Source organism: Notothenia coriiceps, unplaced genomic scaffold, assembly GCF_000735185.1.
Source record: "Notothenia coriiceps isolate Sejong01 unplaced genomic scaffold, NC01 NC01_scaffold00024667, whole genome shotgun sequence".
Lineage (NCBI taxonomy): Eukaryota > Metazoa > Chordata > Actinopteri > Perciformes > Nototheniidae > Notothenia > Notothenia coriiceps.
Window position 1 is genome coordinate 7,080,479 of NW_011357368.1, and position 15,658 is coordinate 7,096,136.

The 15,658-nt window shown below is 42.4% G+C and overlaps 1 protein-coding gene across 1 annotated transcript; it reads right to left on the reverse strand.

Annotated features, from left to right (window-relative positions):
* Positions 1-429: 429 nt before the first annotated feature.
* Positions 430-15,053, reverse strand: slitrk6 (SLIT and NTRK-like family, member 6). The gene is made up of 2 exons (XM_010782585.1): positions 14,571-15,053; positions 430-4,269 (listed from the first exon to the last, which is right to left on the reverse strand). Exon 2 carries the CDS (start codon positions 4,252-4,254, stop codon positions 1,738-1,740), a length of 2,517 nt encoding a protein of 838 aa, XP_010780887.1. The 5' UTR covers positions 4,255-4,269; positions 14,571-15,053; the 3' UTR covers positions 430-1,737.
* Between the last annotated feature and the right edge of the window lie 605 nt (positions 15,054-15,658).

Sequence of the window (15,658 nt, forward strand, 5' to 3'; positions counted from 1 at the left end):
ATTCATTTCAGTGCGGTATCTGTATTTGTATGCGAGTCCTGTACGTGCATCAGTGAGGTACCGCGTGTGTGCTCTTGCAAAGAATCTGCAGAAACATCAATTATGATGGAAGAAGGGGGAATTAGAGAGGGTCCGCTGTTCCCCCAGAGTAGAGGATACAATAAAACTCGTGCAGAAAAGCGTGGCATGGTGAAACCCTGCAGCCATTGTTGTGTGATTAAGGACTAGGTTTGAGCCATCGTGGGGGGTTCAAATATTCTCACAGCAGGAATACAACCAGATAGCGTTTACATAAGTACATGCACTTACACACACACGCACTGCGGAGGTCTGATAACACATTAAGGGGAATGTAATTCTTTGGCTGCATGGTGTGCACTGCAGAGAGGCTACATCAATGTGCAGTAACTGTGATGCACTAACCATGAACCCAGCTCCAAGGTAATGTAATATTGCAACTCTTTATTTCCTGTTCATCAGTTACAGCTTCTGTATATATTCTGTACAGCACTGAAGGCACACAAAAACAAAGATATAATGGAACATAAGTATATACAAAATATACAGAATAAATAATGAAATCTAGTTAAGTAGAAAAGCTACAGAGTGTGTGCTTACATGAACCGTTTCAAATGTTTCCAGGAGTATGAAGGAGTGTGTAAAGTCTGACAATGTCCACATTTCAAAATGTCAGTCCCCCAGCGGTCCATTGCTTTCAATATGATCCGAGAGAGGTTGGCTGAAGTCAGTCGGCAGGTAAGTTGGAGCTAGTAACCCTCCGTGTGCTAACAGGTGAATATGCCCCGCCTCTAAGAAGCAGTTCAGCCAATCAGCATGAGGAAGGAGCTTTTGTCAGACATAAAATAGTGGCATGAAACACAATCTCACATCCGCTCGCACACACACAAACACACACTGTAGTACCATACACATTTGTGCCTCATTATTTCTGGCAGAAACAAATTAAATAATCAGCAGGCCTTTTTTGATTGTCATGCACCATCTTATGGCATTTGATTAGTGCAATGCATTTTTTTTTTTACAAGATTACAGTTGTGTATAATATACTTTAAGTGCTGTATTTACTGTTTCAAAGTAAAATAAAACGTCCTTTCTGTGAGAATGTCACCAGTTTGTATAAAAATAAATAAAAAGGAACTATGACTGCAGTGTATTGAATCGATCCAGAGGGCTGACAGTATATCAGCGGAGCCACACTCCTACTGCTGCTGCTTTCCAATGTACAGTTGGCATTTCGCTGACTCTACGGCACATTGAGCATTTCGTTACAGCATTCCATCTGGCTTGTGTTGACAGAGGGTGTAATCAGGTCATACGCAGGATACACTGATTAAACAGCAATTCTGGGTCAAGTGGTGATTGAAATTCACCCACTTCTTTCCAAACATCTGGTGAGCTGTGCAGATCAATTCAGATTTAATCAACAAGCTGATTTAGCCCATTTCAAAAGAGGGTTTCAGCCCAGGCCCACTGTCATAGCTTATTGACGTTACATTTGGCCAAACATTACTCTCACCAGCTACATAACATGGCTGTCAACGGATTAAACGTAACACAAACAAAACCAGTTACATTCTGTGCTACAATATAACTAAAAGTGGTGTGCCCATAATATATATCTCACACTGGAAAGTACAGGAGGGCAAACAGGACAAGGCACTTGGTTCCAAACATAATATATAGGTTTATATATATATATATATTTTCTGCTTGAGTTCAGTTAAATGCAGTTTGATGCTCCAGAACCTCCAAGTAGTCTGGCTCAGTGTGCAGGTTGGCCTTGAGTTCAAAGTACTCGTTCTTAGTTTGCTCAAGCATGACCTTGTGTGGTCTTGAGTACATAATCGTCTCCATTAGCTTTAACTCTTCCTGGTGCCCAGGGACCTGCATGTCAACGGCAGACTGAAGCTGGGGCATGTTTTTCCTAAGGTACTCAGTTATTCCAAGTTGCTGCAGCTCTTTCTCCCGCTCGAAAATGTTCCTGTAGAAAGAGTTGGGATTCCCGAGCGTGACGAACTCAGCGGGGCACTCGCCAGTCATGGGTCGAAACTTTGAGCTGGGGTTTCCTGTGAGTGGGGAAGTGTTTTCCTTCTCCATGATACTCCGGCAGAGGTGATTCTTGCCGCTGGGATCGTCGAGGCCATAATCCAAATCCACGTCGTGCTCCTTGTGCTGGGAGCAGTAGGTGGGGTTGCGACAGATCTGCACAATGGGACTGTGTGACCTCTCTTCATACAGAGAGGCAGACGCTGTCCTCTGTGTCATGGTGTGGTGTGTCGTTTTCTGCCCGTACATGCTGTAGTGTAAGTGAATTGGACTGCTGCTGTTTTCTCTCGGCTGTTCCTCGGCTGCTTTTCTCTTTGCTCTTCTCCGCCGCCGATGCACTACAAACACCACCAATCCGGCTGAGCAGAAGATAATCATGAGGATAAACATGAGAAGGCATAAGATGAGCACAGAGAGTGGGACACTGTCCGTGAGCGAGCTGAACAAACCCTCTCCTGGACTGTCAGGCCCCAGGGTGGCGGTCACTTCATCACCTGGGGACAGAGGGTAGTAGGTCCCCAGACCAGGGCATAGCACCTCATGACGGAGGCTCCTCAGCTCCGCCTGCGTCACTTTCTTAGGGCTGTGGCAATAAATGGAGCCCACCACTGTGTCTTTTCGGAGCTTCTCCACCCATTGTTTGAGGCTGAGCAAGTCACAGCTGCAGTCCCAGGGGTTGTCCTCTAAATAAATCTGCTCCAGCGAGTCGAGTTGATCAAGCACGTTGCTCACTGGCAGGTGCATAAGTAGATTTTTCCTCAAGTTTAATTTGGTGAGGGGCACATTGCGAAAAATCTGCGCAGGAAGGGAGCTGAGCAGGTTGTTATTTAATGACAACAGCTTCAGGTTTGGCAGGGGATTAAATGTGCCCGGGGCAATCTCTTTGATAAGGTTGTATTCCAGATACAGATATTCAAGGTTGTGGAGCCCCACAAACATTGTGGAGAACAGTTTTTCAATGCGGTTGCCATTCAAATAGAGTTTTTTCAAACTGCTCAAGCTGAGGAACGTTTCGTTGTCAATGTAATCAATTCTGTTGTTGGCCAAGTTGAGCAACTCTAAACTATCATATGTGACAAAATCTGACTTCAATAGCTTCTGAATCATGTTTCCCGTCATGACCAGTTTAGCGGGGCTTTGCTGAAGTATTCCGATATCTGATACCTTCTGAATGCCTCTGTCCTGACAATGCATCAAAAAGCCAGCCACAGGGTGATTGTGACAGGAACAGTGCTCCACACAAGGACTGCCGGGGAGGTTAGACGGTGTCGGTGCCTTGGCGTCAATCATCTTGGGAATCTGGGACGCTTTGGAGGAGGGCGTTACAACCATATCCAGTGACTTCGACGGCTCTTCCAGGTTAATATCAGCATGGGACGGGCAGAGAACATCCTTCTTGACTTTAGCCAGGATCGTCCCCTTTAGTTGATTTGGTGTGCTGCAGACCACATCCCCGATTGCTGACTGGGACCTCATGTTCTCCATCCAGATTTTTAAATGTAATATATCACAGTCGCAGACCCACTTATTGTCCTCCAAAAGCAGTTCCATTATCCGTCCGATGTGCTCCAGAAAGCCGACATAAGGCAGAGTTTGCAGTTTGTTGCCACGTAAGTCCAGGTGGGTGAGGGGCACGAACCGGAAAATGTTGTTGGGTAAAAACTCGATGACATTATCATTGAGGATGAGGACCTTGAGGCGGATGAGTTTGTTGAAGGCCCCGGGCTCGATGACCCGAATGAAATTTGTGTCAGCTTGGAGAAACTCCAAATTCACCAGGCCTTGAAATGTGTCCTCTTTCAGATTGACAAGGAAATTGCTATTTATGTGGAGTTTTTTCAGTGAACCGAGACTGCTAAACACCCCTGGTTCCAGCTCTTGAATGCTATTACCCCCGATGTGCAGTGAAAGGGCATTCTTAAGCCCTTCCATCTCCTCTGCGCGGAGCTCAACCAAGTCATTTTTGTAAAGGTTCAGGTGGAAAGGCACACCTGACGGGACTTTGATTTGGGAGATTTTGGTGATGTTTCTTTGCTCACAGTTCAGGTGAAGGATGCCATCTTTTTCCTCGCACCAGCACAATGAGTCACAAGACTCACTTATGGACGATGATGCCTGTGAGGGAATGATATCCTGGGATAGGGCTGCGGTGAGAAACAAGCCGATGGAGATGATGCAGGGCAGCATTTCGGTCGGAGATATCTGTGAAGGAAAGATGGAAACATGGGGGAGGAAGGGGGGGGGGGGAGGGAACAAAAGAAAGTTCAGTTAACATTTTTTTAATATTCTTGCAGTTTTACATAAATTAAAAATTGTAGTAACATGTAAGAAACTGTTGAATGATATATGACCCCAGTGATCCAAATGTCATGTATGTTTCATGTGTTACAATACATGAACTTTTGTTGTTCCATGTGTCAAAGTGTCAAAGTCATGCACATTTGATGTGATACAAAACATGCACTTTGGTTATTGTGTGTGAAAGTGCAACAGTGTAGAATGACATGGGTGCATCACACGCATGAGGGGAAGTAACGCCGGTCTTGTATAAATTGTGTGCTGTGGAATTATTTAATACTGTAGAAAAGAATCAAACAGGAAAAGGCAAACAGTCTCTACATGCCTACTATTTTACACTTATTTATAGATTAATAAATATCTCTTAGCAATGTGGATTCCTGGGTGGACTTGAATAATTGAAGTCCAACCAAGTGTAGCAGCTAATAATCCATGCTATCATCAGAATCCACCCGGAAGCTGCATTACCGATGATGAGCCAATGCATTTCGTGGTGTGGGCAAAGACAGTACATGTCTTCACGATGACTCACACTGGGATAATGGTACATTTTAAAGAAATGACTTGATTTTTCTGTCCTTTATATGTAGACTCATGAACAAGGACAAAGACTCACTCAGTGTGAGTCATACAAAGGCAGAAGTCAGCTCAATCCCTCTAGAGTCCGTGTCAGGGCGAGATTTATAGAAGCCAGTCTAAATAAAGAACTGAATAGTGATGCCTTTATCGCCCGTCCAATAACTTGCACTTCACTGGACTGAGTGTGAACTGATCATGAACAACACCTTTATTCATCTGTTGGTATAATGTTATTCTGATTGTGTTTTCCAATGTTGCAGCGAACAACAACTTATACAAGAGGTCCCACAGACAGCGCTGTCCAGTTGAACCAATATCTAAATACAGATAATTCATTGTAATCAGGATTGATGTTGTAAGACAAAGGAAACGCTGGAATGTGAATTTAATGATGAGCCACATCCAAATCAATTATGCTAAATTGAGATCACAATGGATCAAAGGCAAGATCACTCCCACGAGACAGCCGGTGAAGTGCAGGCATCTTCCCGTGATCGAGGATAACTAGATATCCACCATTCGCTGACAGAATTCTTCAAAGTGATGGGACATGGAAAGATGGAAAGGAGACGCAGCTGTTCTTGTTAACAAATCCGATTAGTATTTTCAAAGCTTCGTTCGAACAAGACGAGGCAAGTCTAGTTCAACAGATTCAGCCGGTGCAGAACAGTGTTTGTAAGAAACCGCAACCTCTGAGTGATCCATCTATAAATGGGACTCCACTCTGTTGACGGGGGAAATACTTACTGCCCATTGAAAGTCAATCATATGTAAGGTACATATCGGGGGCAGGGGTTGATTGAAGTGTCTAATCACAAACAGAATGTTAATCTGTTCGGTGCAGCTCGGTGACTCACTATATAGAATTTTAAAGACTTGCAAGAGCGTGACTGCAAAAGTTTAAATATATATAACTGTAGTCAGTTCAGATGAAAGTCTTTCCAAACCCACACACATAGAGGACGGCATCCAGGGAGACAACCGAACCCCTCAAAGGGGCGGCAGCTCCAAAGACAAAAGCTGAATTTGGAGTAGTCTGTTAAATAGTAACTTCACTCCTACTTCTTCTTTGACCTTTTTTGCCTGTTTCAAAATGCCTTGCTATATATTTTTTTCGCTTGGATAAAGTACAAATTATTAATGAAAAGCAAGACAACACTACCTCCAACATCTTTAATGTATTTAGACATATTCCCCAAGGTTACTCTAAACTTTTCTAGACTCTCACACTACATGAAACTAGGCACCATAACAAGTACATTTGGTTTGTCATATTCTGTTTGTATTATCTCAGTTACCGAAAGGAAATAAATACATATTTCGTTATAAATATCCTCACTAATAAAACAACTTAAACAATTCTACAGGGAGTCACCACGACTTCAGACAGAATTCACCAGAATAATTAGTTGCATGTTGTTGCCTCAAGGGATATGCAACAACAAGGAGGCCCACACTGAATATTATTTCAAAATGACACTCAACTCATTATGAGGAAAATATCGGCACATCAAACAGAAGATTAAAACGGTTTGTTTGTTAATGATATTTATTTACAGAAAGATACAGATAAGAGCCACATTTGAATGATGCTTTTAACACTTTTGTATAATAACATGTCTAAAAACATAATAGAATTTGCATTTGGTCAAAAACATATAAAACTTAGACTCTTATACATCCCAGCTAAATAATGACCATGTTGAACCAATAACAGGCAGAACATAATGGCAGACACGATTGTACAAGCTCCAATTACCCATGTTTGTCAATGGCAGACAATGAGGGTGAGTCACAATGAATACCAGAAATCTAATTGGCAAAACCTATTAAATATGTGTTGTTTGGAAAGTGATAACATTCAGACAAGGGATCCAAAAAGCCGGCCTCCTAGAATATCTCCGTCCATTCCCTTTTCATTATGTATCTGAGTTTGCTTGTGCAGGAGTCTGCTGGTGGTCACGGCACCCGAGGCACTCACCTCTGTGACCCTGATGGCTCGTAAGACAATGCAAAATGAAACTAGACTATTAACAGATGTTATCGCATGCTGCCTGATGACACTGCAGAGGGCAGATATGGAAAGGCATTAGCCTCATGCACTCTTTCTTCTGCATTTCAAAACAGACTTATTTAACTCATCCATTTTCCACGTAATCAATGTTGCATGGGACTCAGCGTGACAGGCACCGGAAGATGAAACACTCTTACGTTGCCCCGTTTCTTTTCCTAAATTAAAATGCGCTTCTCTTGCTGCTCAGACAATTCAATTAGAGGCCTAGTGAAGCCCTATGAATTCTCCCCTCATGCATGTGTGTGAAGCCAACTCATCGGCCAACATCAAATGAGATGAAGAAAAGGGAAGTGGAGAAGGAAAGTCTGCGGATGGAATATTTATCACACATTGAGGCTTTCTCCCCGCGCTGTAACATACACAACAGGATGCAGGCCGCTTATAGACTCATAAATAGCATGTTCACACTGAATTAGGGTATGTGTACTATTGCTCCACTATAGTGCAGTGTTCCATAATATCATGGAAGTCCAATGTCCCCTCATGAGTATGTTGGCATGTCACACTGACTAGGCTTCCTCATCTCTAAGCGGTTGACTAATCACGACATAGTCGGCCAGCTAACCAATCAGACAAGGCTCTGGTTTCGGACAGAGGGTGAAAAGATGTCCTCCTTTAACAGACATTAAATTCAACCGTGGAATCTCAAATGGCTGAAACAAGCAATCACATAAATCACGGTGACATCCAAGTTCATCTTGTAGACTTTATTGCACCCTAAAAAAGGAACCTCTCTTTTGTTTCTTCAAAGGAAGGTCAGGTTTGGTTCCAAGCGAGTCCTGCAGCTAGAGATGATTTAGTGTTTTTGCTCGTGACTACTGCAGTAAGACAAGAATCTAAGAAGCAGGAAGTCCATGATGGGGCAGCATAGTACAACTTAAATATGATTTTCCACTTTATTTCCTCTTCCTTTGTGTACAACAAACCAAGGTAATTAGCCTTGAGGTCAACAGGCAGCATCCATCTTTGTTTTGTGAATAAGCAATGAAGCTGCAGATAACGCCAGCTCACCGCATTAAGATTCTGATACAAATATTGATACTGACAAACGTAGCTTGTTTGACTTTGAAAAACTTTGACTTTTCTAAAACTAACAAAGTTACATGCTATACCTTTGGAAAGCCAGGGGTCCCACTAAGCATGCTATCTTTACTGGAGAGCACAAAACACATGTGTCCTTGATCTCCATTGATTTTTCACACATAATGCACCAAACGGTCACTTATTTTAATCCTCCATACATTTGTAATAGTTTGCAGTGAACTGACACAGAACACAAACGGTACACAACAGGAACCTGGATTTGAACTGTTATGTGCACACTATCCAGTTGACAGTTTAGGACATCATTTTCAGATAATGTGAACGTAGCCGTATTCATGTTCTGTCCTCGTCACTGTCAAAGTAAGTAAAGTATGCTGGAGCCACAAATAGCCCTTAAGGCAGGAGCCTAATTCCTTTTTCTGTTGCGTGAGACAACTTGATGTACAAGTATGAAAGGCTTGTTATCCCTTGTGGCGCACGACAGATAGAACCCATTCTCCCATCTCCGTCAGGACTGATAAAAGTTACTTCGTATTTGGACACTTTCGAATTTCTGTGGTTTTTCTAATGGTTTTAAAAAGGCTGCACTGCCTCTTAAGTCCCAAACAGTTTATGACCTCAGTCCTCTTGATTGCTAGGCTACCTGCAGTCATGGTGATTTATGGCGCTTGACAACAGGGAAAGTGAAGGAGTCCATTTTAATTCCCCGAAGCCTGAGGTTCCCTGTCAGATAAATAGTGTATTATATGCAGGTGCATCATCTACATGTCTAAAATGTAAATGTAATCTGTACTCCGTAACCAGGATCAAACACTATGATGGAGAATTCTACGCAGCTGTAAATTGTTCTTGAACAGGATATTTTTATAGACTTATTAGCGGAACCAAATGTAGGTGCAAATAATCCGTTCCCTTCTATAGAGAAATTAGGGATTTGGGCCTCTGTAGACCATTCACATGCACAACAACCTACAACAGTACAGGAAAGGGAAAACCCCATAAAGCATAATAGCCTTCTTTAAACTCTTGAATCAACCCCGCATTCTCCACCTGGACAGGAGTTAGGCTGTAGCAACCTCCACCAGCTGCTCTACGGTGCGGAAACAAAGATCCTCTTGGCAGCGCTGCGAGCACAGCCTCGGTGACCAGGGAAGCGAGGATCATGCCCGCGCTCTGATGGCTCCTACACTACATGGGGGTTGCATCTCGAGAAACACATCATCAGTGGCCTGTTAAAAAGCTCATGTCGTTCTAACAGCTGATCATAATGGCTGCCTCATTCTGAACTGCTTCACACATAGCACCCTCTTACATATTCAAATACAGGTATACAAATCAGCTCCAGTCTCTTGCTACCTTGTTTACTGAAGCACCCTCTTCTCTCACTGTTCAGTGCTTGTGGGCCTTAATTTTTGATAGTGAACATAAGCATGATAGAACTAATAATAGCAGCACAAAGACCGCATGGGGAGGGGAGAGGAGAGGGGGGGGGTAGGTGGCGTTGCTCCCCTGGCAAACGTGATTTAGCAGGCTTGCATTTCAAATGGTCTGTTTAACTAATGCGCAGTAATTAGTTCTCCAGAAACGAGTGGGCAGAGTACACCAGTGGCATCAAGGTGCATTTTGTAAGGGAAGACATCTGCGCCAAACAGATGTACATTTCCTGTGTACAGTATTGTCCCCCTTAAAAACAGACACGTTGTATTCAGGAGTGACTAACCAGTGCCCAGCAGGACTGTTAAATTGTGGATGAATGTATTCAGAATAATCCATAAAACAGCTGTCTCTGGAAAGCAAACAAAAAAGTGACAACATAAATTACAGAGGATTTTTGCGCTTGATTGTTGCATAGTAAAATCATTAATTGTGTAAACTTGAATTAACTAGTCGGGAAATATTGATAGGATTTCATTTTATATTAGCATGTCCCACTTGTTTTTCTCAGCTGCTTAAAAAGGGCCAATTCGGAAAGTAGTATCCACCCTCAGTAAAAATGCAGCCCGGTAACGGTAATGATAGTCCTATGATTCACTCCATAAATAGGTGTAGATGTGCTGCCTGATACAAATACTTCAGACTCAAAGGAGCCACACATTATAGGCAGACAGACCTGCTTACAGGGGATAAACAATATAAAGGGCGCCTCCTAGGACCTTGTGTAGTGTTTGAACAGCAGGACTGAGAGGTTATTATTACACTATAGTTTATGTTGTTTGTGTCACTTTGGGAACAGACTTCATTCCTGCATCTCAGAAAACTTCTAATTGTTGTATGATGAAAACAAAATACACCAGTGCTTGCGTGAACATGTCGTTGTTTCGTGCCATTCTTTAATTGGCAGATGTATAACCGGTTTGAGATGTAATTTACTGTATGTTTCTTTCTTCAACAGAAACATGCTGCCTAATTGGACGAATTACTATAAAGTCATAAGCTTGTTTTTACGATCACATCTGCTATAAATATCTAAAGCTTTGGCTATGAACTGGTACTTGACTGTTTTTGTATATTATTACTAACATTAGTGATCCTGTAGATTTATTGCTTTTATTAGAGTCCATATATTTGAGTATCCTGAGTTCATACATGTTCATGAGAAGAATGAAATGAAAAGAAAAAAAAAAAATACACAAAATAATTCTGCCCCGGCTTTAAGCCCTTTGGATTAGCTTTCAGCTAACCTTGCAAAAACATATCCACGATTCCCTCAGGTCTTGTGGAGAAGAAAAAGTAATAACAGGACAGAAGATTAACACAGACTATCTGTTACTGTTTGGGAAACATGCACGGGTACGTTTTAACTCAGACAATTCGGATGGTGTGTACATCCTCCTTTTCTAATTCGGTCAGCTCTACCCTCTTTATTCAGTAGACACTTCCCATAATTCAGTCCTGTGACATACCGAGATCAGTTTAACTTGCCTAATGATGCAGAGCCGGTACCTCTACCCGTTTGACACCCGGAGCCGACTGATGCACATGGCTGAAGGAAATCTAGTCCGCGGCTAATGGAAAAAACAAGACTGCCAGTATCAGACCGAGCACACCCAGAGAGGATGTGGACGTACAGTAGCTTAAGGCTGCGGCCCTCAACAAGATAAGCTGGTTAGAAGATGGAGAGATTGATGGATGTCAAGTCTGTGCAAGTCTGTTTGCGAGATAGGTTGTAATCCATAAAGTTCAGAGGGAATACTCTTCTGTATTTACTCTCAGAGAACAGGGTGTTGCTCAGGTTTTCCCCGAAATGCAAAAATTCGGAATGAAACCCTCACAGTAAAAGCCTAATATTTGATGTTAAATAAAACAAATGTTGATTTCACTTTTGAGTCTTGGGACACATTAAGGGATTAAGACCAAAACGGCTGATAAAAAAATGTATATCTATAAAAAGGTGTTTTCTCAAGAAGCTTTGAGTAATGTTTTGGAATACACATTACATGGCAACTTTAACACAGATTTGATAAAAAGGTAAGTTGTTTTTCTGCTCTGTTTTCTCTATTAAGATTGGGTTAATTGAGTGTCTGATGACTTAACAGCTACAGGGACTTGAGCTGACCTGTACGGTCCTTTTAAACGGGACCTTTCAAGGCCAATTACGTTGGAATGCCAAAGCGGGCAGCTAGAGAAACTGGACAATTTGTAAATCTCCTGTTCAAACGTGTTAAAAATAACAAAAGCTTGACATTCATATAGTTAAACATCTCAACAACGATAATTCCCAGTTTTATTTGGTATAGCCCACTGCCTGGCACCTTAACATGTTTTATCATCAACATAAAATTAACTGATTAAAAAAAGATATTTACAGACAACAGCAGGTATCGTGCACCACATATCTGACGTTAGAAATGTGTGCACATCACGCGTGACGTTGGTACAACAGAAGGGAGTGTTGCATTGCAAACAAAGGCTGTCTCTTGCCCTAAATAAATCTGCTCACTGAGCATTTCATCAGAAAGCTTTCCACAGCCCATCTTATCTATGTGCTACTTTAAAAAATAGACAAACAAATAGGCTCAGCATGTGTCCTGAATGTCTGTCAACGAGTTCCAACTTGCACTGCTGTTTCAGTAAAATGTCCCTTTTAAATCAGTCAGTAGCACAAAATAAATGAATGCAAATAAGTGAAAGTGCTTTCTACATGTGGACTGAGGCCCCTAACCTTTGCACACAAGGAGCGTCAGTGATTTCCTCGTGGAACAATCTAGTCTAAAGCACTGACAGCACTATCGACTTACCAGAGTCCAATAAGACAAAGGCCTGAAGCCCCTACCTCCTATATAATGTTTTAGAGATTTATTGCAAAAAGAGGCTATGGTATTTGAGATAACACTCCTGGACAACATACATACACAAACAGGAATGGGCTAGTAGTAATTATACTGCATACCTTGTCTTAAAATGACATAGGGAGCTTTTACAGGGAGTGCTTTGCACAGCATGAGTCCTACCTGCTAATTTACTCACATGTTCACTAGCCGCACCTTGCTGCAAAGCATGAAGCAGATATTACAAACAACCTGGCTTAGAAGCACTGGAGTGTCATCTTCTTCCCCTTTTGGGAGGTCACCAACCAACAGTTGCGTGCATCCACTAATACTTAAAAGTAAAGATTGCTTTTGCTCTGGGGCTGTAACAGAGAATGAGACTGAGACGCTGAATGCGAGTCAGGGAGACTTGTTGCGTCCAGCCAGGGGTTGTTTCATTTCAACCTGACATGGGATAGCAGATTAGAGCCCCCTGCACTCTATTGCTTCGCCGTGCACGAGTGCCAGTGTGTTTTTGCTCCCGTGCACGTTCCCCAGCCTTGTTTATGGGAGTGTACGAGCTCTGACCGTCTATCAAGTTCCCCGAGCGCCCTGCAGTGTTCCCAGGCACCAATTATGGAGGAACTTGTCCCTTTCTCTTCTGTATTGGAAGTGATGTGGCTTGCCCTACAGGGTCGACACCACCACTACACCCACATATCTGCAGAGATTCTGCCAGTGCCCGCGGCCCTCCACCGGAATCCTGGAGAAATGATAATTATGACATCCGCCCACTCATGAGGCAAGAGATAGTTCAACTCCCTTACCCCTTGTTCCAGCCCTTTTTCTTGACTGATTCAATATTCTGTGGGCTCACGCTGCCTACTCTCTCCGTGTCATGGGAAGGCTCTTCAATATCTCTCTCTGTTTCTCTCTGTGTCTGAAAGTTTCCCAATGCCCCCTTTCCTGTTCAACCCTGCAACTGATGCTGTTATAACTGCAGTCTTCTCTCACAGGCCAGATCAATTTCCTGTGGCTGTTCCACACATTAAACAACACCTATTGAAACACCAGCGCAACTGTATTCAGGCCTATTGTTAATTGATAATTGGGGCAATGCAAGGACATACATTAAGCAGCACTCCCTTTGTGAATCACCCTTTGTTGCATAATGTGTTCAATTGGCCCACATATGTCTCTGCATACCATCCATCAATAATTAATCTCCCATTATTCAGACACACAAGGCTTAGGCAGTTCATACATTTATGGTATGGGGCGTTTAAAACCAAGATATTAGATTATTAACCACTGATTCTTTCAAGCACGAAATTGGGATCCAAACTCAATTATGCAATTCACAACCAAAGGCTAATTAGACACTTCTTCCCTTCATTAACTTAAATAGGACTCACCCTCGCATCTAGGGGGGGGGGGGGCAGTCCTGCAGGACAGAGTGCGAACTGATTAAATTAAGATGGAATGCAGTCAAGATTTATTTAATCCGTCCTGATCTACAGTATAGCCAGGGATGTATGCTTAATGAGTTTATATGAGATTAACAGACAAAATATGCCTCTGAAAAAAATAGAAACCCCTTCTTCTCTCTGGTTGGCTGTTAGAAATCGTGATGCAGTGTCCATTAAAACACACCTGTGACCAGTAATTATTAATATTCATACATGCAAAAAAGAGGAACCGCAGAGAAAAATAATGCATCGAGTGTATTCATGCAGATCTCTAATTAGGTAAAGAAAAATAAACCCAATTTAGGTTTTTAGGTCTTTTTTCACTAGGTATGAAATACAAAGCAGTGTATAGGCACATCACCAGTCTTAATTACCATAAGCTTTCACAGAGCCGTAGGATACAGTAACTGCGTGTGGCAAACAGCCAGGTGTGCTCGAGGTAATGGAGCCCCCTCAGGGAAACTCGCTGTTCTCCCTCTGTCAAGTCCAGACACTTATTTTTACAGGACTTTCTCTGCTTGTAAAACCTTGCCAGTGAAACAAAAAAAAAACCTACTTCTAGTTGACAGTCCACGTACAGAAGCACATTTCACAGGAGTGATATGTTTAGAGTAAATATGGAAGGGTCCTCCTGTGCTGGTTAGTTGGAACCTGCCCATAAAGGACACCTGGATTCCATTTCATAATTAAACAGAAGGATAGCCCCATAAAGCACACCTGGTAAAAATAAATAAATAATGTTTTATAGAGATATAAACATATTTATCACAAGTGACTCTGATCGTGGCTTACCGTCTATAACTGATAAAAACAGGGGAAGAATATTCCAAATTCCACCGATCTCAGTCCATCAGTACGCGACGCATTGGAGAGGAGCTTTCCTCCACAACACTTTCTTCCCGTCTCTTAAAAAAAAACTGGCTGCCACACGGAGAAACTTCACAGGATCCCTCAGTCCCCACTTGTCCTCTCTGCTCCACAGTCTCTCTTGAGTCTGACACTCTGCTGTCACACACGGGCTTCTAATTATTCCCCCTGCGCGGCGAACCTTCACTCCGGTCCCGGGATGATTGAGCGTCGCCCTCCTCCCACAGCGTCCTCAGAATTAATTATGATTAAGTTGCAGTTTTGAGCCACCAAACAAACCCAGGTTCGAGATTAAAAAGCTTAGATTGTATCTTCTTGTACGGTCCACTCTGAATGAGGAATGCGTGCACAGTGTCCAGCTCTGGCGCCGAGCCGCGCGCTCTGTGTAGTTAACCAATCTGCGATATATTGGAGTTGCTCCGTAATTTGCATGCTGTAGAGGTGGACTACAGAGACTGGAAGCTGCGTCAAGCCAGGCACAATAGAGGGAGGGGGTTCTGGTTGTGCCTTTCAAAATAAAAGCACAGAGCTAATAGAAACTCCACTACAAATAGTAATGTTGATACCATTTCCATATAAGACAATATAGATACTTTGAATAATTGAACTCCATATTTAAAAATAAAGAAAACCATCAATGAGCATGCTCTTACTGCCACATAGACCCAAACTAGAATTGAGAAATCCAATGGCTTTATTTAGAAGGGAAAGTTGCTTTACTTCCGGGATTTCCTGGTTATTTTTTGATACATCTGGGAAATCTCTGTAGGAGTTATACAGAGCTCCTCCTCTTGGAGGATCTTTCAATAGGAAGAAGAAAACTTGCATTGATGGGCTTTAAATAGCCTGACTGCAGTAATGTGACTGAAAAATAAAACTGATGCTATCCAAATTATAGGTATGTCCAATGCATCAAAACACAGATCAACGATCCAATAAACCCAACAAAACCACCCTATAGTGTCTTACATAAAACCTTGAATACAATTAGATATCATGAGAGAAAATAAGGC

Bases quoted from the DNA above. Each gene is read 5' to 3' on its own strand.
- slitrk6 (XM_010782585.1), bottom strand. From the start codon at position 4,254: ATGCTGCCCTGCATCATCTCCATCGGCTTGTTTCTCACCGCAGCCCTA.